Source organism: Crinia signifera, chromosome 7 (genome assembly GCF_055691185.1).
Source record: "Crinia signifera chromosome 7, ASM5569118v1, whole genome shotgun sequence".
NCBI lineage: Eukaryota > Metazoa > Chordata > Amphibia > Anura > Myobatrachidae > Crinia > Crinia signifera.
The window spans coordinates 211,431-233,875 of NC_139223.1; the positions used below are offsets into that span (position 1 = coordinate 211,431).

The window sequence follows — 22,445 nt, forward strand, 5'->3', positions numbered from 1 at the left end:
CTTTACTGATTGAACTAAGCACCTGGGTAACACCATGCTGCACTGCAGGGGGCAGATGTAACTTGTGCAGAGAGTTAGGTGTGGGAGTGACGTGTCTGCAGAGTATTCCACCTCTTATGCTGAGTTTATTTAAACATCTGGGTAATCATATTTCAGAATTAAACTGCAGAAAATCGCTTAAAATCTGTACAAAGCGGTTATTGTGGTTTTTATCTGTGCTGTGTCATTTGTTAGGTGTGATTAGCACCTCCTGCTGGTGGGGGAGGTGTATTGGGAGGGGCAGTGAAATCAGGATGGACATATGTTTCTTTAGGCTGATATATTCAGTATAGTTTGGGACGTCAGTCCTTGGGACATTAGGGGTCAGTTTTAAATTAATAGCAGCGTTATACCGGCGTTCAAACAAAGGAAACCAGAAGGCAAAAAAACAAGCCAACATTACTTCTGAAGGACGGCATTATAACCACAGGAACATCATGTGGCCTCAACTCACCTTTGCCATGAGAACACCTGGACCAGGACCACCACCCCTATGGCTGAGAACACCAGGACTACCCCTCATGGTGAGCATGGAGCTGTGAGGGGAAAGCACCAGCCTACATAGCGATACCTCCCCCATACTTGAATGTGCCCCCCTCCGTCTAACCACCTGTACTGCTCTCATGATTCCTGCCCCCCCCCCAAACCGTGCAGTGTACATCTACCCCACCATGTGCTTTTCCTGTAATGTGTACCTCCGCAGATTGCACACCCTGCCAGCGCTGACCTATGCAGTGCACCAAGCTGGTTGCCTCAGATGTTTCTGCGGGCAGGATGTGGATCACGTGGACGTTTCTGTGCAGCGTTTGTATGAGGGGCTCCCTAGATGTGACCTGATTGCACCTTAAGACCTCACCCCTCCGCTTGCCCTATTACCTCACCGTCACCTTACCCCTAGATACCTCACCATCACCTTACCCCTAGACACCTCACCCCTCCGCTTGCCCTATCACCTCACCATCACCTTACCCCTAGACACCTCACCCCTCCGCTTGCCCTATTACCTCACCGTCACCTTACCCCTAGATACCTCACCCCTCCGCTTTCCCTATCACCTCACCATCACCTTACCCCTAGACACCTCACCCCTCCGCTTGCCCTATCACCTCACCATCACCTTACCCCTGGACACCTCACCCCTCCGCTTGCCCTATCACCTCACAATCACCTTACCCCTAGACACCTCACCCCTCCGCTTTCCCTATCACCTCACCATCACCTTACCCCTAGACACCTCACCCCTCCGCTTGCCCTATCACCTCACCATCACCTTACCCCTAGACACCTCACCCCTCCGCTTTCCCTATCACCTCACCATCACCTTACCCCTGGACACCTCACCCCTCCGCTTGTCCTAGCACCTCACCGTCACCTTACCCCTAGACACCTCACCCCTCCGCTTTCCCTATCACCTCACCATCACCTCACCCCTAGATACCTCACCCCTCCGCTTGCCCTATCACCTCACCATCACCTTACCCCTAGACACCTCACCCCTCCGCTTGCCCTTTCACCTCACAATCACCTTACCCCTAGACACCTCACCCCTCCGCTTGCCCTATCACCTCACAATCACCTTACCCCTAGACACCTCACCCCTCCGTTTGCCCTTTCACCTCACAATCACCTTACCCCGAGACACCTCACCCCTCCGCTTGCCCTATCACCTCACAATCACCTTACCCCTAGACACCTCACCCCTCCGCTTGCCCTATCACCTCACAATCACCTTACCCCGAGACACCTCACCCCTCCGCTTGCCCTATCACCTCACCATCACCTTACCCCGAGACACCTCACCCCTCCGCTTGCCCTATCACCTCACCATCACCTTACCCCGAGACACCTCACCCCTCCGCTTTCCCTATCACCTCACCATCACCTCACCCCTAGATACCTCACCCCTCCGCTTGCCCTATCACCTCACCATCACCTTACCCCTAGACACCTCACCCCTCCGCTTGCCCTTTCACCTCACAATCACCTTACCCCTAGACACCTCACCCCTCCGCTTGCCCTATCACCTCACAATCACCTTACCCCTAGACACCTCACCCCTCCGTTTGCCCTTTCACCTCACAATCACCTTACCCCTAGACACCTCACCCCTCCGCTTGCCCTATCACCTCACCATCACCTTACCCCTGGACACCTCACCCCTCCGCTTGCCCTATCACCTCACCATCACCTTACCCCTAGATACCTCACCCCTCCGCTTTCCCTATCACCTCACCATCACCTTACCCCTGGACACCTCACCCCTCCGCTTGCCCTATCACCTCACCATCACCTTACCCCTAGACACCTCACCCCTCCGCTTGCCCTATCACCTCACAATCACCTTACCCCGAGACACCTCACCCCTCCGCTTGCCCTATCACCTCACCATCACCTTACCCCTAGATACCTCACCCCTCCGCTTTCCCTATCACCTCACCATCACCTTACCCCTAGACACCTCACCCCTCCGCTTGCCCTATCACCTCACCATCACCTTACCCCTAGACACCTCACCCCTCCGCTTGCCCTATCACCTCACCATCACCTTACCCCTAGACACCTCACCTCTCCGCTTTCCCTATCACCTCACCATCACCTCACCCCTAGATACCTCACCCCTCCGCTTGCCCTATCACCTCACCATCACCTTACCCCTAGATACCTCACCCCTCCGCTTTCCCTATCACCTCACCATCACCTCACCCCTAGATACCTCACCCCTCCGCTTGCCCTATCACCTCACCATCACCTTACCCCTAGACACCTCACCCCTCCGCTTGCCCTTTCACCTCACAATCACCTTACCCCTAGACACCTCACCCCTCCGCTTGCCCTATCACCTCACAATCACCTTACCCCTAGACACCTCACCCCTCCGCTTGCCCTTTCACCTCACAATCACCTTACCCCTAGACACCTCACCCCTCCGCTTGCCCTATCACCTCACAATCACCTTACCCCGAGACACCTCACCCCTAGACACCTCACCCCTCCGCTTGCCCTATCACCTCACAATCACCTTACCCCTAGACACCTCACCCCTCCGCTTGCCCTATCACCTCACAATCACCTTACCCCTAGACACCTCACCCCTCCGCTTGCCCTATCACCTCACAATCACCTTACCCCTAGACACCTCACCCCTCCGCTTGCCCTATCACCTCACCATCACCTTACCCCTAGACACCTCACCCCTCCGCTTGCCCTATCACCTCACAATCACCTTACCCCTGGACACCTCACCCCTCCGCTTGTCCTAGCACCTCACCCTCACCTTACCCCTAGACACCTCACCCCTCCGCTTGCCCTATCACCTCACCATCACCTCACCCCTAGATACCTCACCCCTCCGCTTGCCCTATCACCTCACCATCACCTTACCCCTAGACACCTCACCCCTCCGCTTGCCCTATCACCTCACCATCACCTTACCCCTAGACACCTCACCCCTCCGCTTTCCCTATCACCTCACCATCACCTTACCCCTGGACACCTCACCCCTCCGCTTGTCCTAGCACCTCACCGTCACCTTACCCCTAGACACCTCACCCCTCCGCTTTCCCTATCACCTCACCATCACCTTACCCCTGGACACCTCACCCCTCCGCTTGCCCTATCACCTCACCATCACCTTACCCCTAGACACCTCACCCCTCCGCTTTCCCTATCACCTCACCATCACCTTACCCCTGGACACCTCACCCCTCCGCTTGTCCTAGCACCTCACCGTCACCTTACCCCTAGACACCTCACCCCTCCGCTTGCCCTATCACCTCACAATCACCTTACCCCTAGACACCTCACCCCTCCGCTTGCCCTATCACCTCACCATCACCTTACCCCGAGACACCTCACCCCTCCGCTTGCCCTATCACCTCACCATCACCTTACCCCTAGACACCTCACCCCTCCGCTTTCCCTATCACCTCACAATCACCTTACCCCTAGACACCTCACCCCTCCGCTTTCCCTATCACCTCACCATCACCTTACCCCTGGACACCTCACCCCTCCGCTTGTCCTAGCACCTCACCGTCACCTTACCCCTAGACACCTCACCCCTCCGCTTGCCCTATCACCTCACAATCACCTTACCCCTAGACACCTCACCCCTCCGCTTGCCCTATCACCTCACCATCACCTTACCCCGAGACACCTCACCCCTCCGCTTGCCCTATCACCTCACCATCACCTTACCCCTAGACACCTCACCCCTCCGCTTTCCCTATCACCTCACCATCACCTTACCCCTAGACACCTCACCCCTCCGCTTTCCCTATCACCTCACAATCACCTTACCCCTAGATACCTCACCCCTCCGCTTGTCCTAGCACCTCACAATCACCTTACCCCGAGACACCTCACCCCTCCGCTTGCCCTATCACCTCACCATCACCTTACCCCTAGACACCTCACCCCTCCGCTTTCCCTATCACCTCACAATCACCTTACCCCTAGACACCTCACCCCTCCGCTTTCCCTATCACCTCACCGTCACCTTACCCCTAGACACCTCACCCCTCCGCTTGTCCTAGCACCTCACCGTCACCTTACCCCTAGACACCTCACCCCTCCGCTTGCCCTATCACCTCACAATCACCTTACCCCTAGACACCTCACCCCTCCGCTTGCCCTATCACCTCACCATCACCTTACCCCGAGACACCTCACCCCTCCGCTTGCCCTATCACCTCACCATCACCTTACCCCTAGACACCTCACCCCTCCGCTTTCCCTATCACCTCACCATCACCTTACCCCTGGACACCTCACCCCTCCGCTTGCCCTATCACCTCACCATCACCTTACCCCTAGACACCTCACCCCTCCGCTTTCCCTATCACCTCACCGTCACCTTACCCCTAGATACCTCACCCCTCCGCTTGTCCTAGCACCTCACAATCACCTTACCCCGAGACACCTCACCCCTCCGCTTGCCCTATCACCTCACCATCACCTTACCCCTAGACACCTCACCCCTCCGCTTTCCCTATCACCTCACAATCACCTTACCCCTGGACACCTCACCCCTCCGCTTGCCCTATTACCTCACCGTCACCTTACCCCGAGACACCTCACCCCTCCGCTTGTCCTAGCACCTCACCCTCTCTGACGTCTCACTGTCTTTTTCCTCTCTTTAGCTCTCTCCTGTGCATTCTCCCTCCTAACCAATGTCTCAGTCACCATCCCCCTCCCTTGCTGTCTCCCCTGCTTTCTCTCAACCTTCTGTCACTCCCCCTCCATCTCACAGCTCCAATTATATCTATCTCTTCTCCCCACTTTTCCATCTTTCCTTTCATCCCAGCCTCTCTGGTTACTCCCCCTTTTTCGGACCCCAACTCTCTCCCACATCTCTTTCCCTGACAACCTCTATGTCGATCACTCTACTCACTGGCTGTTCTGCTCTCCTAAGAGGCATTGTAGTCACAGTATTGGGGGGGGGGGTGTGGGGGGTGTGTGTGTGTGTGTGTGTGTGTGTGTGTGTGTGTACGCACGCGTGCACCGGGGGGGGGGGTTACAAGTTACAAAGCATAGTGTGGGACACAGATACAATGGAGTAGAGCCACAACTTTATACAGTGAGAGTATCCCTGGAAAACACACGTCAATTGCAGTGTAGTCTAAAATGTACCCAGATAAGTGACAGCACATTGAGAAATACAAAGAGTCTACTAAGTCTACTTACCAAGGGCAGGAATCCCCCCCAGCTCACGAACCTGAAATAGAAGAGCAGCAAAATTACAGACGGACCCAGCGCAGCGCAGCTTACGCGCAGGGAACCCTCACTGGGCAGGGAACTGACACATGGGAAATAACTACAGCTATCAGCATATAGGACTCCGATATCACTGTTATCATATCTGCCAGTATCAGTTACAGACGCAGCACAGCGCAGCTTACACGCAGGGAACCCTCACTGGGCAGGGAACTGACACACGGGAAATAACTACAGCTATCAGCATATAGGACTCCGATATCACTGTTATCATATCTGCCAGTATCAGTTACAGACGCAGCACAGCGCAGCTTACACGCAGGGAACCCTCACTGGGCAGGGAACTGACACACGGGAAATAACTACAGCTATCAGCATATAGGACTCCGATATCACTGTTATCATATCTGCCAGTATCAGTTACAGACGCAGCACAGCGCAGCTTACACGCAGGGAACCCTCACTGGGCAGGGAACTGACACACGGGAAATAACTACAGCTATCAGCATATAGGACTCCGATATCACTGTTATCATATCTGCCAGTATCAGTTACAGACGCAGCACAGCGCAGCTTACACGCAGGGAACCCTCACTGGGCAGGGAACTGACACACGGGAAATAACTACAGCTATCAGCATATAGGACTCCGATATCACTGTTATCATATCTGCCAGTATCAGTTACAGACGCAGCACAGCGCAGCTTACACGCAGGGAACCCTCACTGGGCAGGGAACTGACACACAGGAAATAACTACAGCTATCAGCATATAGGACTCCGATATCACTGTTATCATATCTGCCAGTCACAGTTACAGACGCAGCACAGCGCAGCATACACGCAGGGAACCCTCACTGGGCAGGGAACTGACACACAGGAAATAACTACAGCTATCAGCATATAGGACTCCGATATCACTGTTATCATATCTGCCAGTAACAGTTACAGACGCAGCACAGCGCAGCTTACACGCAGGGAACCCTCACTGGGCAGGGAACTGACACACAGGAAATAACTACAGCTATAGGACTCCGATATCACTGTTATCATATCTGCCAGTATCAGTTACAGACGCAGCACAGCGCAGCTTACACGCAGGGAACCCTCACTGGGCAGGGAACTGACACACAGGAAATAACTACAGCTATCAGCATATAGGACTCCGATATCACTGTTATCATATCGGCCAGTAACAGTTACAGACGCAGCACAGCGCAGCTTACACACAGGGAACCCTCACTGGGCAGGGAACTGACACACGGGAAATAACTACAGCTATCAGCATATAGGACTCCGATATCACTGTTATCATATCTGCCAGTAACAGTTACAGACGCAGCACAGCGCAGCTTACACGCAGGGAACCCTCACTGGGCAGGGAACTGACACACAGGAAATAACTACAGCTATCAGCATATAGGACTCCGATATCACTGTTATCATATCTGCCAGTAACAGTTACAGACGCAGCACAGCGCAGCTTACACGCAGGGAACCCTCACTGGGCAGGGAACTGACACACAGGAAATAACTACAGCTATCAGCATATAGGACTCCGATATCACTGTTATCATATCTGCCAGTATCAGTTACAGACGCAGCACAGCGCAGCTTACACGCAGGGAACCCTCACTGGGCAGGGAACTGACACACAGGAAATAACTACAGCTATCAGCATATAGGACTCCGATATCACTGTTATCATATCGGCCAGTAACAGTTACAGACGCAGCACAGCGCAGCTTACACGCAGGGAACCCTCACTGGGCAGGGAACTGACACACAGGAAATAACTACAGCTATCAGCATATAGGACTCCGATATCACTGTTATCATATCGGCCAGTAACAGTTACAGACGCAGCGCAGCGCAGCTTACACGCAGGGAACCCTCACTGGGCAGGGAACTGACACACAGGAAATAACTACAGCTATCAGCATATAGGACTCCGATATCACTGTTATCATATCGGCCAGTAACAGTTACAGACGCAGCACAGCGCAGCTTACACGCAGGGAACCCTCACTGGGCAGGGAACTGACACACGGGAAATAACTACAGCTATCAGCATATAGGACTCCGATATCACTGTTATCATATCTGCCAGTATCAGTTACAGACGCAGCACAGCGCAGCTTACACGCAGGGAACCCTCACTGGGCAGGGAACTGACACACGGGAAATAACTACAGCTATCAGCATATAGGACTCCGATATCACTGTTATCATATCGGCCAGTATCAGTTACAGACGCAGCGCAGCGCAGCTTACACGCAGGGAACCCTCACTGGGCAGGGAACTGACACACGGGAAATAACTACAGCTATCAGCATATAGGACTCCGATATCACTGTTATCATATCTGCCAGTATCAGTTACAGACGCAGCACAGCGCAGCTTACACGCAGGGAACCCTCACTGGGCAGGGAACTGACACACGGGAAATAACTACAGCTATCAGCATATAGGACTCCGATATCACTGTTATCATATCTGCCAGTATCAGTTACAGACGCAGCACAGCGCAGCTTACACGCAGGGAACCCTCACTGGGCAGGGAACTGACACACGGGAAATAACTACAGCTATCAGCATATAGGACTCCGATATCACTGTTATCATATCTGCCAGTAACAGTTACAGACGCAGCGCAGCGCAGCTTACACGCAGGGAACCCTCACTGGGCAGGGAACTGACACACAGGAAATAACTACAGCTATCAGCATATAGGACTCCGATATCACTGTTATCATATCTGCCAGTCACAGTTACAGACGCAGCGCAGCGCAGCTTACACGCAGGGAACCCTCACTGGGCAGGGAACTGACACACGGGAAATAACTACAGCTATCAGCATATAGGACTCCGATATCACTGTTATCATATCGGCCAGTAACAGTTACAGACGCAGCGCAGCGCAGCTTACACGCAGGGAACCCTCACTGGGCAGGGAACTGACACACAGGAAATAACTACAGCTATCAGCATATAGGACTCCGATATCACTGTTATCATATCTGCCAGTATCAGTTACAGACGCAGCACAGCGCAGCTTACACGCAGGGAACCCTCACTGGGCAGGGAACTGACACACGGGAAATAACTACAGCTATCAGCATATAGGACTCCGATATCACTGTTATCATATCTGCCAGTATCAGTTACAGACGCAGCACAGCGCAGCTTACACGCAGGGAACCCTCACTGGGCAGGGAACTGACACACGGGAAATAACTACAGCTATCAGCATATAGGACTCCGATATCACTGTTATCATATCTGCCAGTAACAGTTACAGACGCAGCACAGCGCAGCTTACACGCAGGGAACCCTCACTGGGCAGGGAACTGACACACAGGAAATAACTACAGCTATCAGCATATAGGACTCCGATATCACTGTTATCATATCGGCCAGTAACAGTTACAGACGCAGCGCAGTGCAGCTTACACGCAGGGAACCCTCACTGGGCAGGGAACTGACACACGGGAAATAACTACAGCTATCAGCATATAGGACTCCGATATCACTGTTATCATATCTGCCAGTAACAGTTACAGACGCAGCGCAGCGCAGCTTACACGCAGGGAACCCTCACTGGGCAGGGAACTGACACACAGGAAATATCTACAGCTATCAGCATATAGGACTCCGATATCACTGTTATCATATCTGCCAGTACCAGTTACAGACGCAGCACAGCGCAGCTTACACGCAGGGAACCCTCACTGGGCAGGGAACTGACACACAGGAAATAACTACAGCTATAGGACTCCGATATCACTGTTATCATATCTGCCAGTATCAGTTACAGACGCAGCACAGCGCAGCTTACACGCAGGGAACCCTCACTGGGCAGGGAACTGACACACAGGAAATAACTACAGCTATCAGCATATAGGACTCCGATATCACTGTTATCATATCGGCCAGTAACAGTTACAGACGCAGCACAGCGCAGCTTACACACAGGGAACCCTCACTGGGCAGGGAACTGACACACGGGAAATAACTACAGCTATCAGCATATAGGACTCCGATATCACTGTTATCATATCTGCCAGTAACAGTTACAGACGCAGCACAGCGCAGCTTACACGCAGGGAACCCTCACTGGGCAGGGAACTGACACACAGGAAATAACTACAGCTATCAGCATATAGGACTCCGATATCACTGTTATCATATCTGCCAGTAACAGTTACAGACGCAGCACAGCGCAGCTTACACGCAGGGAACCCTCACTGGGCAGGGAACTGACACACAGGAAATAACTACAGCTATCAGCATATAGGACTCCGATATCACTGTTATCATATCTGCCAGTATCAGTTACAGACGCAGCACAGCGCAGCTTACACGCAGGGAACCCTCACTGGGCAGGGAACTGACACACAGGAAATAACTACAGCTATCAGCATATAGGACTCCGATATCACTGTTATCATATCGGCCAGTAACAGTTACAGACGCAGCACAGCGCAGCTTACACGCAGGGAACCCTCACTGGGCAGGGAACTGACACACAGGAAATAACTACAGCTATCAGCATATAGGACTCCGATATCACTGTTATCATATCGGCCAGTAACAGTTACAGACGCAGCGCAGCGCAGCTTACACGCAGGGAACCCTCACTGGGCAGGGAACTGACACACAGGAAATAACTACAGCTATCAGCATATAGGACTCCGATATCACTGTTATCATATCGGCCAGTAACAGTTACAGACGCAGCACAGCGCAGCTTACACGCAGGGAACCCTCACTGGGCAGGGAACTGACACACGGGAAATAACTACAGCTATCAGCATATAGGACTCCGATATCACTGTTATCATATCTGCCAGTATCAGTTACAGACGCAGCACAGCGCAGCTTACACGCAGGGAACCCTCACTGGGCAGGGAACTGACACACGGGAAATAACTACAGCTATCAGCATATAGGACTCCGATATCACTGTTATCATATCGGCCAGTATCAGTTACAGACGCAGCGCAGCGCAGCTTACACGCAGGGAACCCTCACTGGGCAGGGAACTGACACACGGGAAATAACTACAGCTATCAGCATATAGGACTCCGATATCACTGTTATCATATCTGCCAGTATCAGTTACAGACGCAGCACAGCGCAGCTTACACGCAGGGAACCCTCACTGGGCAGGGAACTGACACACGGGAAATAACTACAGCTATCAGCATATAGGACTCCGATATCACTGTTATCATATCTGCCAGTATCAGTTACAGACGCAGCACAGCGCAGCTTACACGCAGGGAACCCTCACTGGGCAGGGAACTGACACACGGGAAATAACTACAGCTATCAGCATATAGGACTCCGATATCACTGTTATCATATCTGCCAGTAACAGTTACAGACGCAGCGCAGCGCAGCTTACACGCAGGGAACCCTCACTGGGCAGGGAACTGACACACAGGAAATAACTACAGCTATCAGCATATAGGACTCCGATATCACTGTTATCATATCTGCCAGTCACAGTTACAGACGCAGCGCAGCGCAGCTTACACGCAGGGAACCCTCACTGGGCAGGGAACTGACACACGGGAAATAACTACAGCTATCAGCATATAGGACTCCGATATCACTGTTATCATATCGGCCAGTAACAGTTACAGACGCAGCGCAGCGCAGCTTACACGCAGGGAACCCTCACTGGGCAGGGAACTGACACACAGGAAATAACTACAGCTATCAGCATATAGGACTCCGATATCACTGTTATCATATCTGCCAGTATCAGTTACAGACGCAGCACAGCGCAGCTTACACGCAGGGAACCCTCACTGGGCAGGGAACTGACACACGGGAAATAACTACAGCTATCAGCATATAGGACTCCGATATCACTGTTATCATATCTGCCAGTATCAGTTACAGACGCAGCACAGCGCAGCTTACACGCAGGGAACCCTCACTGGGCAGGGAACTGACACACGGGAAATAACTACAGCTATCAGCATATAGGACTCCGATATCACTGTTATCATATCTGCCAGTAACAGTTACAGACGCAGCACAGCGCAGCTTACACGCAGGGAACCCTCACTGGGCAGGGAACTGACACACAGGAAATAACTACAGCTATCAGCATATAGGACTCCGATATCACTGTTATCATATCGGCCAGTAACAGTTACAGACGCAGCGCAGTGCAGCTTACACGCAGGGAACCCTCACTGGGCAGGGAACTGACACACGGGAAATAACTACAGCTATCAGCATATAGGACTCCGATATCACTGTTATCATATCGGCCAGTAACAGTTACAGACGCAGCACAGCGCAGCTTACACGCAGGGAACTCTCACTGGGCAGGGAACTGACACATGGGAAATAACTACAGCTATCAGCATATAGGACTCCGATATCACTGTTATCATATCTGCCAGTAACAGTTACAGACGCAGCACAGCGCAGCTTACACGCAGGGAACCCTCACTGGGCAGGGAACTGACACATGGGAAATAACTACAGCTATCAGCATATAGGACTCCGATATCACTGTTATCATATCTGCCAGTATCAGTTACAGACGCAGCGCAGTGCAGCTTACACGCAGGGAACCCTCACTGGCCAGGGAACTGACACACAGGAAATAACTACAGCTATCAGCATATAGGACTCCGATATCACTGTTATCATATCTGCCAGTATCAGTTACAGACGCAGCACAGCGCAGCTTACACGCAGGGAACCCCTTACTGGGCAGGGAACTGACACATGGGAAATAACTACAGCTATCAGCATATAGGACTCCGATATCACTGTTATCATATCTGCCAGTATCAGTTACAGACGCAGCACAGCGCAGCTTACACGCAGGGAACCCTCACTGGGCAGGGAACTGACACACGGGAAATAACTACAGCTATCAGCATATAGGACTCCGATATCACTGTTATCATATCTGCCAGTATCAGTTACAGACGCAGCGCAGTGCAGCTTACACGCAGGGAACCCTCACTGGGCAGGGAACTGACACACGGGAAATAACTACAGCTATCAGCATATAGGACTCCGATATCACTGTTATCATATCTGCCAGTAACAGTTACAGACGCAGCGCAGTGCAGCTTACACGCAGGGAACCCTCACTGGGCAGGGAACTGACACACGGGAAATAACTACAGCTATCAGCATATAGGACTCCGATATCACTGTTATCATATCTGCCAGTATCAGTTACAGACGCAGCACAGCGCAGCTTACACGCAGGGAACCCTCACTGGGCAGGGAACTGACACACAGGAAATAACTACAGCTATCAGCATATAGGACTCCGATATTACTGTTATCATATCTGCCAGTAACAGTTACAGACGCAGCACAGCGCAGCTTACACGCAGGGAACCCTCACTGGGCAGGGAACTGACACACGGGAAATAACTACAGCTATCAGCATATAGGACTCCGATATCACTGTTATCATATCTGCCAGTAACAGTTACAGACGCAGCGCAGTGCAGCTTACACGCAGGGAACCCTCACTGGGCAGGGAACTGACACACAGGAAATATCTACAGCTATCAGCATATAGGACTCCGATATCACTGTTATCATATCTGCCAGTACCAGTTACAGACGCAGCACAGCGCAGCTTACACGCAGGGAACCCTCACTGGGCAGGGAACTGACACACGGGAAATAACTACAGCTATCAGCATATAGGACTCCGATATCACTGTTATCATATCTGCCAGTAACAGCTACAGACGCAGCGCAGTGCAGCTTACACGCAGGGAACCCTCACTGGGCAGGGAACTGACACACAGGAAATAACTACAGCTATCAGCATATAGGACTCCGATATCACGGTTATCATATCTGCCAGTAACAGTTACAGACGCAGCACAGCGCAGCTTACACGCAGGGAACCCTCACTGGGCAGGGAACTGACACACGGGAAATAACTACAGCTATCAGCATATAGGACTCCGATATCACTGTTATCATATCTGCCAGTATCAGTTACAGACGCAGCACAGCGCAGCTTACACGCAGGGAACCCTCACTGGGCAGGGAACTGACACACGGGAAATAACTACAGCTATCAGCATATAGGACTCCGATATCACTGTTATCATATCTGCCAGTAACAGTTACAGACGTAGCGCAGTGCAGCATACACGCAGGGAACCCTCACTGGGCAGGGAACTGACACACGGGAAATAACTACAGCTATCAGCATATAGGACTCCGATATCACTGTTATCATATCTGCCAGTAACAGTTACAGACGCAGCACAGTGCAGCATACACGCAGGGAACCCTCACTGGGCAGGGAACTGACACACGGGAAATAACTACAGCTATCAGCATATAGGACTCCGATATCACTGTTATCATATCTGCCAGTAACAGTTACAGACGCAGCACAGCGCAGCTTACACACAGGGAACCCTCACTGGGCAGGGAACTGACACACGGGAAATAACTACAGCTATCAGCATATAGGACTCCGATATCACTGTTATCATATCGGCCAGTATCAGTTACAGACGCAGCACAGCGCAGCTTACACGCAGGGAACCCTCACTGGGCAGGGAACTGACACATGGGAAATAACTACAGCTATCAGCATATAGGACTCCGATATCACTGTTATCATATCGGCCAGTAACAGTTACAGACGCAGCGCAGTGCAGCTTACACGCAGGGAACCCTCACTGGGCAGGGAACTGACACACGGGAAATAACTACAGCTATCAGCATATAGGACTCCGATATCACTGTTATCATATCGGCCAGTATCAGTTACAGACGCAGCACAGCGCAGCTTACACGCAGGGAACCCTCACTGGGCAGGGAACTGACACATGGGAAATAACTACAGCTATCAGCATATAGGACTCCGATATCACTGTTATCATATCGGCCAGTAACAGTTACAGACGCAGCACAGTGCAGCTTACACGCAGGGAACCCTCACTGGGCAGGGAACTGACACACGGGAAATAACTACAGCTATCAGCATATAGGACTCCGATATCACTGTTATCATATCTGCCAGTATCAGTTACAGACGCAGCACAGTGCAGCATACACGCAGGGAACCCTCACTGGGCAGGGAACTGACACATGGGAAATAACTACAGCTATCAGCATATAGGACTCCGATATCACTGTTATCATATCTGCCAGTAACAGTTACAGACGCAGCACAGCGCAGCTTACACGCAGGGAACCCTCACTGGGCAGGGAACTGACACACGGGAAATAACTACAGCTATCAGCATATAGGACTCCGATATCACTGTTATCATATCTGCCAGTAACAGTTACAGATGCAGCACAGCGCAGCTTACACGCAGGGAACCCTCACTGGGCAGGGAACTGACACACAGGAAATAACTACAGCTATCAGCATATAGGACTCCGATATCACTGTTATCATATCTGCCAGTAACAGTTACAGACGCAGCACAGTGCAGCATACACGCAGGGAACCCTCACTGGGCAGGGAACTGACACACGGGAAATAACTACAGCTATCAGCATATAGGACTCCGATATCACTGTTATCATATCTGCCAGTATCAGTTACAGACGCAGCACAGCGCAGCTTACACGCAGGGAACCCTCACTGGGCAGGGAAATGACACATGGGAAATAACTACAGCTATCAGCATATAGGACTCCGATATCACTGTTATCATATCTGCCAGTAACAGTTACAGACGCAGCACAGCTTACACGCAGGGAACCCTCACTGGGCAGGGAACTGACACATGGGAAATAACTACAGCTATCAGCATATAGGACTCCGATATCACTGTTATCATATCTGCCAGTCACAGTTACAGACGCAGCGCAGCGCAGTGCAGCTTACACGCAGGGAACCCTCACTGGGCAGGGAACTGACACATGGGAAATAACTACAGCTATCAGCATATAGGACTCCGATATCACTGTTATCATATCTGCCAGTAACAGTTACAGACGCAGCACAGCGCAGCTTACACGCAGGGAACCCTCACTGGGCAGGGAACTGACACATGGGAAATAACTACAGCTATCAGCATATAGGACTCCGATATCACTGTTATCATATCTGCCAGTAACAGTTACAGACGCAGCACAGCGCAGCTTACACGCAGGGAACCCTCACTGGGCAGGGAACTGACACACAGGAAATAACTACAGCTATCAGCATATAGGACTCCGATATCACTGTTATCATATCTGCCAGTATCAGTTACAGACGCGTTACAGACGCAGCACAGCGCAGCTTACACGCAGGGAACCCTCACTGGGCAGGGAACTGACACACAGGAAATAACTACAGCTATCAGCATATAGGAGTACGATATTACTGTTATCATATCTGCCAGTATCAGTTACAGACGCAGCACAGCGCAGCTTACACGCAGGGAACCCTCACTGGGCAGGGAACTGACACACGGGAAATAACTACAGCTATCAGCATATAGGACTCCGATATCACTGTTATCATATCTGCCAGTAACAGTTACAGACGCAGCGCAGTGCAGCTTACACACAGGGAACCCTCACTGGGCAGGGAACTGACACACGGGAAATAACTACAGCTATCAGCATATAGGACTCCGATATCACTGTTATCATATCTGCCAGTAACAGCTACAGACGCAGCACAGCGCAGCTTACACGCAGGGAACCCTCACTGGGCAGGGAACTGACACATGGGAATTAACTACAGCTATCAGCATATAGGACTCCGATATTACTGTTATCATATCGGCCAGTAACAGTTACAGACGCATCGCAGTGCAGCTTACACGCAGGGAACCCTCACTGGGCAGGGAACTGACACACAGGAAATAACTACAGCTATCAGCATATAGGACTCCGATATTACTGTTATCATATCGGCCAGTAACAGTTACAGACGCATCGCAGTGCAGCTTACACGCAGGGAACCCTCACTGGGCAGGGAACTGACACACAGGAAATAACTACAGCTATCAGCATATAGGAGTACGATATTACTGTTATCATATCTGCCAGTATCAGTTACAGACGCAGCACAGTGCAGCTTACACGCAGGGAACCCTCACTGGGCAGGGAACTGACACACAGGAAATAACTACAGCTGTCAGCATATAGGACTCCGATATCACTGTTATCATATCTGCCAGTATCAGTTACAGACGCAGCACAGCGCAGCTTACACGCAGGGAACCCTCACTGGGCAGGGAACTGACACACGGGAAATAACTACAGCTATCAGCATATAGGACTCCGATATCACTGTTATCATATCTGCCAGTAACAGTTACAGACGCAGCACAGTGCAGCTTACACGCAGGGAACCCTCACTGGGCAGGGAACTGACACACGGGAAATAACTACAGCTATCAGCATATAGGACTCCGATATCACTGTTATCATATCTGCCAGTAACAGCTACAGACGCAGCACAGCGCAGCTTACACGCAGGGAACCCTCACTGGGCAGGGAACTGACACACGGGAAATAACTACAGCTATCAGCATATAGGACTCCGATATCACTGTTATCATATCTGCCAGTAACAGTTACAGACGCAGCGCAGTGCAGCTTACACGCAGGGAACCCTCACTGGGCAGGGAACTGACACACAGGAAATAACTACAGCTGTCAGCATATAGGACTCCGATATCACTGTTATCATATCTGCCAGTAACAGTTACAGACGCAGCACAGCGCAGCATACACGCAGGGAACCCTCACTGGGCAGGGAACTGACACATGGGAAATAACTACAGCTATCAGCATATAGGACTCTGATATCACTGTTATCATATCTGCCAGTATCAGTTACAGACGCAGCACAGCGCAGCTTACACGCAGGGAACCCTCACTGGGCAGGGAACTGACACATGGGAAATAACTACAGCTATCAGCATATAGGACTCCGATATCACTGTTATCATATCTGCCAGTATCAGTTACAGACGCAGCACAGCGCAGCTTACACGCAGGGAACCCTCACTGGGCAGGGAAATGACACATGGGAAATAACTACAGCTATCAGCATATAGGACTCCGATATCACTGTTATCATATCTGCCAGTAACAGTTACAGACACAGCACAGCGCAGCTTACACGCAGGGAACCCTCACTGGGCAGGGAACTGACACACGGGAAATAACTACAGCTATCAGCATATAGGACTCCGATATCACTGTTATCATATCGGCCAGTAACAGTTACAGACGCAGCGCAGCGCAGCTTACACGCAGGGAACCCTCACTGGGCAGGGAACTGACACACAGGAAATAACTACAGCTATCAGCATATAGGACTCCGATATCACTGTTATCATATCTGCCAGTCACAGTTACAGACGCAGCGCAGCGCAGCTTACACGCAGGGAACCCTCACTGGGCAGGGAACTGACACACGGGAAATAACTACAGCTATCAGCATATAGGACTCCGATATCACTGTTATCATATCGGCCAGTAACAGTTACAGACGCAGCGCAGCGCAGCTTACACGCAGGGAACCCTCACTGGGCAGGGAACTGACACACAGGAAATAACTACAGCTATCAGCATATAGGACTCCGATATCACTGTTATCATATCTGCCAGTATCAGTTACAGACGCAGCACAGCGCAGCTTACACGCAGGGAACCCTCACTGGGCAGGGAACTGACACACGGGAAATAACTACAGCTATCAGCATATAGGACTCCGATATCACTGTTATCATATCTGCCAGTATCAGTTACAGACGCAGCACAGCGCAGCTTACACGCAGGGAACCCTCACTGGGCAGGGAACTGACACACGGGAAATAACTACAGCTATCAGCATATAGGACTCCGATATCACTGTTATCATATCGGCCAGTAACAGTTACAGACGCAGCGCAGTGCAGCTTACACGCAGGGAACCCTCACTGGGCAGGGAACTGACACACGGGAAATAACTACAGCTATCAGCATATAGGACTCCGATATCACTGTTATCATATCGGCCAGTAACAGTTACAGACGCAGCACAGCGCAGCTTACACGCAGGGAACTCTCACTGGGCAGGGAACTGACACATGGGAAATAACTACAGCTATCAGCATATAGGACTCCGATATCACTGTTATCATATCTGCCAGTAACAGTTACAGACGCAGCACAGCGCAGCTTACACGCAGGGAACCCTCACTGGGCAGGGAACTGACACATGGGAAATAACTACAGCTATCAGCATATAGGACTCCGATATCACTGTTATCATATCTGCCAGTATCAGTTACAGACGCAGCGCAGTGCAGCTTACACGCAGGGAACCCTCACTGGCCAGGGAACTGACACACAGGAAATAACTACAGCTATCAGCATATAGGACTCCGATATCACTGTTATCATATCTGCCAGTATCAGTTACAGACGCAGCGCAGTGCAGCTTACACGCAGGGAACCCTCACTGGGCAGGGAACTGACACACGGGAAATAACTACAGCTATCAGCATATAGGAGTACGATATTACTGTTATCATATCGGCCAGTAACAGTTACAGACGCAGCGCAGTGCAGCTTACACGCAGGGAACCCTCACTGGGCAGGGAACTGACACACGGGAAATAACTACAGCTATCAGCATATAGGACTCCGATATCACTGTTATCATATCTGCCAGTAACAGCTACAGACGCAGCGCAGTGCAGCTTACACGCAGGGAACCCTCACTGGGCAGGGAACTGACACACAGGAAATAACTACAGCTATCAGCATATAGGACTCCGATATCACTGTTATCATATCTGCCAGTAACAGTTACAGACGCAGCGCAGCGCAGCTTACACGCAGGGAACCCTCACTGGGCAGGGAACTGACACACAGGAAATATCTACAGCTATCAGCATATAGGACTCCGATATCACTGTTATCATATCTGCCAGTACCAGTTACAGACGCAGCACAGCGCAGCTTACACGCAGGGAACCCTCACTGGGCAGGGAACTGACACACGGGAAATAACTACAGCTATCAGCATATAGGACTCCGATATCACTGTTATCATATCTGCCAGTAACAGCTACAGACGCAGCGCAGTGCAGCTTACACGCAGGGAACCCTCACTGGGCAGGGAACTGACACACAGGAAATAACTACAGCTATCAGCATATAGGACTCCGATATCACGGTTATCATATCTGCCAGTAACAGTTACAGACGCAGCACAGCGCAGCTTACACGCAGGGAACCCTCACTGGGCAGGGAACTGACACACGGGAAATAACTACAGCTATCAGCATATAGGACTCCGATATCACTGTTATCATATCTGCCAGTATCAGTTACAGACGCAGCACAGCGCAGCTTACACGCAGGGAACCCTCACTGGGCAGGGAACTGACACACGGGAAATAACTACAGCTATCAGCATATAGGACTCCGATATCACTGTTATCATATCTGCCAGTAACAGTTACAGACGCAGCGCAGTGCAGCATACACGCAGGGAACCCTCACTGGGCAGGGAAATGACACATGGGAAATAACTACAGCTATCAGCATATAGGACTCCGATATCACTGTTATCATATCTGCCAGTATCAGTTACAGACGCAGCGCAGTGCAGCATACACGCAGGGAACCCTCACTGGGCAGGGAACTGACACACGGGAAATAACTACAGCTATCAGCATATAGGACTCCGATATCACTGTTATCATATCTGCCAGTAACAGTTACAGACGCAGCACAGTGCAGCATACACGCAGGGAACCCTCACTGGGCAGGGAACTGACACACGGGAAATAACTACAGCTATCAGCATATAGGACTCCGATATCACTGTTATCATATCTGCCAGTAACAGTTACAGACGCAGCACAGCGCAGCTTACACACAGGGAACCCTCACTGGGCAGGGAACTGACACACGGGAAATAACTACAGCTATCAGCATATAGGACTCCGATATCACTGTTATCATATCGGCCAGTATCAGTTACAGACGCAGCACAGCGCAGCTTACACGCAGGGAACCCTCACTGGGCAGGGAACTGACACATGGGAAATAACTACAGCTATCAGCATATAGGACTCCGATATCACTGTTATCATATCGGCCAGTAACAGTTACAGACGCAGCGCAGTGCAGCTTACACGCAGGGAACCCTCACTGGGCAGGGAACTGACACACGGGAAATAACTACAGCTATCAGCATATAGGACTCCGATATCACTGTTATCATATCGGCCAGTATCAGTTACAGACGCAGCACAGCGCAGCTTACACGCAGGGAACCCTCACTGGGCAGGGAACTGACACATGGGAAATAACTACAGCTATCAGCATATAGGACTCCGATATCACTGTTATCATATCGGCCAGTATCAGTTACAGACGCAGCACAGCGCAGCTTACACGCAGGGAACCCTCACTGGGCAGGGAACTGACACATGGGAAATAACTACAGCTATCAGCATATAGGACTCCGATATCACTGTTATCATATCGGCCAGTAACAGTTACAGACGCAGCACAGTGCAGCTTACACGCAGGGAACCCTCACTGGGCAGGGAACTGACACACGGGAAATAACTACAGCTATCAGCATATAGGACTCCGATATCACTGTTATCATATCTGCCAGTATCAGTTACAGACGCAGCACAGTGCAGCATACACGCAGGGAACCCTCACTGGGCAGGGAACTGACACATGGGAAATAACTACAGCTATCAGCATATAGGACTCCGATATCACTGTTATCATATCTGCCAGTAACAGTTACAGACGCAGCACAGCGCAGCTTACACGCAGGGAACCCTCACTGGGCAGGGAACTGACACACGGGAAATAACTACAGCTATCAGCATATAGGACTCCGATATCACTGTTATCATATCTGCCAGTAACAGTTACAGATGCAGCACAGCGCAGCTTACACGCAGGGAACCCTCACTGGGCAGGGAACTGACACACAGGAAATAACTACAGCTATCAGCATATAGGACTCCGATATCACTGTTATCATATCTGCCAGTAACAGTTACAGACGCAGCACAGTGCAGCATACACGCAGGGAACCCTCACTGGGCAGGGAACTGACACACGGGAAATAACTACAGCTATCAGCATATAGGACTCCGATATCACTGTTATCATATCTGCCAGTATCAGTTACAGACGCAGCACAGCGCAGCTTACACGCAGGGAACCCTCACTGGGCAGGGAAATGACACATGGGAAATAACTACAGCTATCAGCATATAGGACTCCGATATCACTGTTATCATATCTGCCAGTATCAGTTACAGACGCAGCACAGCGCAGCTTACACGCAGGGAACCCTCACTGGGCAGGGAAATGACACATGGGAAATAACTACAGCTATCAGCATATAGGACTCCGATATCACTGTTATCATATCTGCCAGTAACAGTTACAGACGCAGCACAGCTTACACGCAGGGAACCCTCACTGGGCAGGGAACTGACACATGGGAAATAACTACAGCTATCAGCATATAGGACTCCGATATCACTGTTATCATATCTGCCAGTAACAGTTACAGACGCAGCACAGCGCAGCTTACACGCAGGGAACCCTCACTGGGCAGGGAACTGACACATGGGAAATAACTACAGCTATCAGCATATAGGACTCCGATATCACTGTTATCATATCTGCCAGTAACAGTTACAGACGCAGCACAGCGCAGCTTACACGCAGGGA

At 51.0% G+C, this 22,445-nt stretch overlaps 1 protein-coding gene across 1 annotated transcript in view; it reads right to left on the reverse strand.

The window, feature by feature from the left end:
- ARMC5 (armadillo repeat containing 5) overlaps positions 1-22,445 on the reverse strand; it is a 77,542-nt gene that overhangs the window by 30,894 nt on the left and 24,203 nt on the right. The window contains exon 2 of the mRNA XM_083152179.1: positions 5,725-5,755. Within this exon, the coding sequence (XP_083008305.1) occupies positions 5,725-5,755 (31 nt within the window). The remainder of the gene's footprint in view (positions 1-5,724; positions 5,756-22,445) is intronic.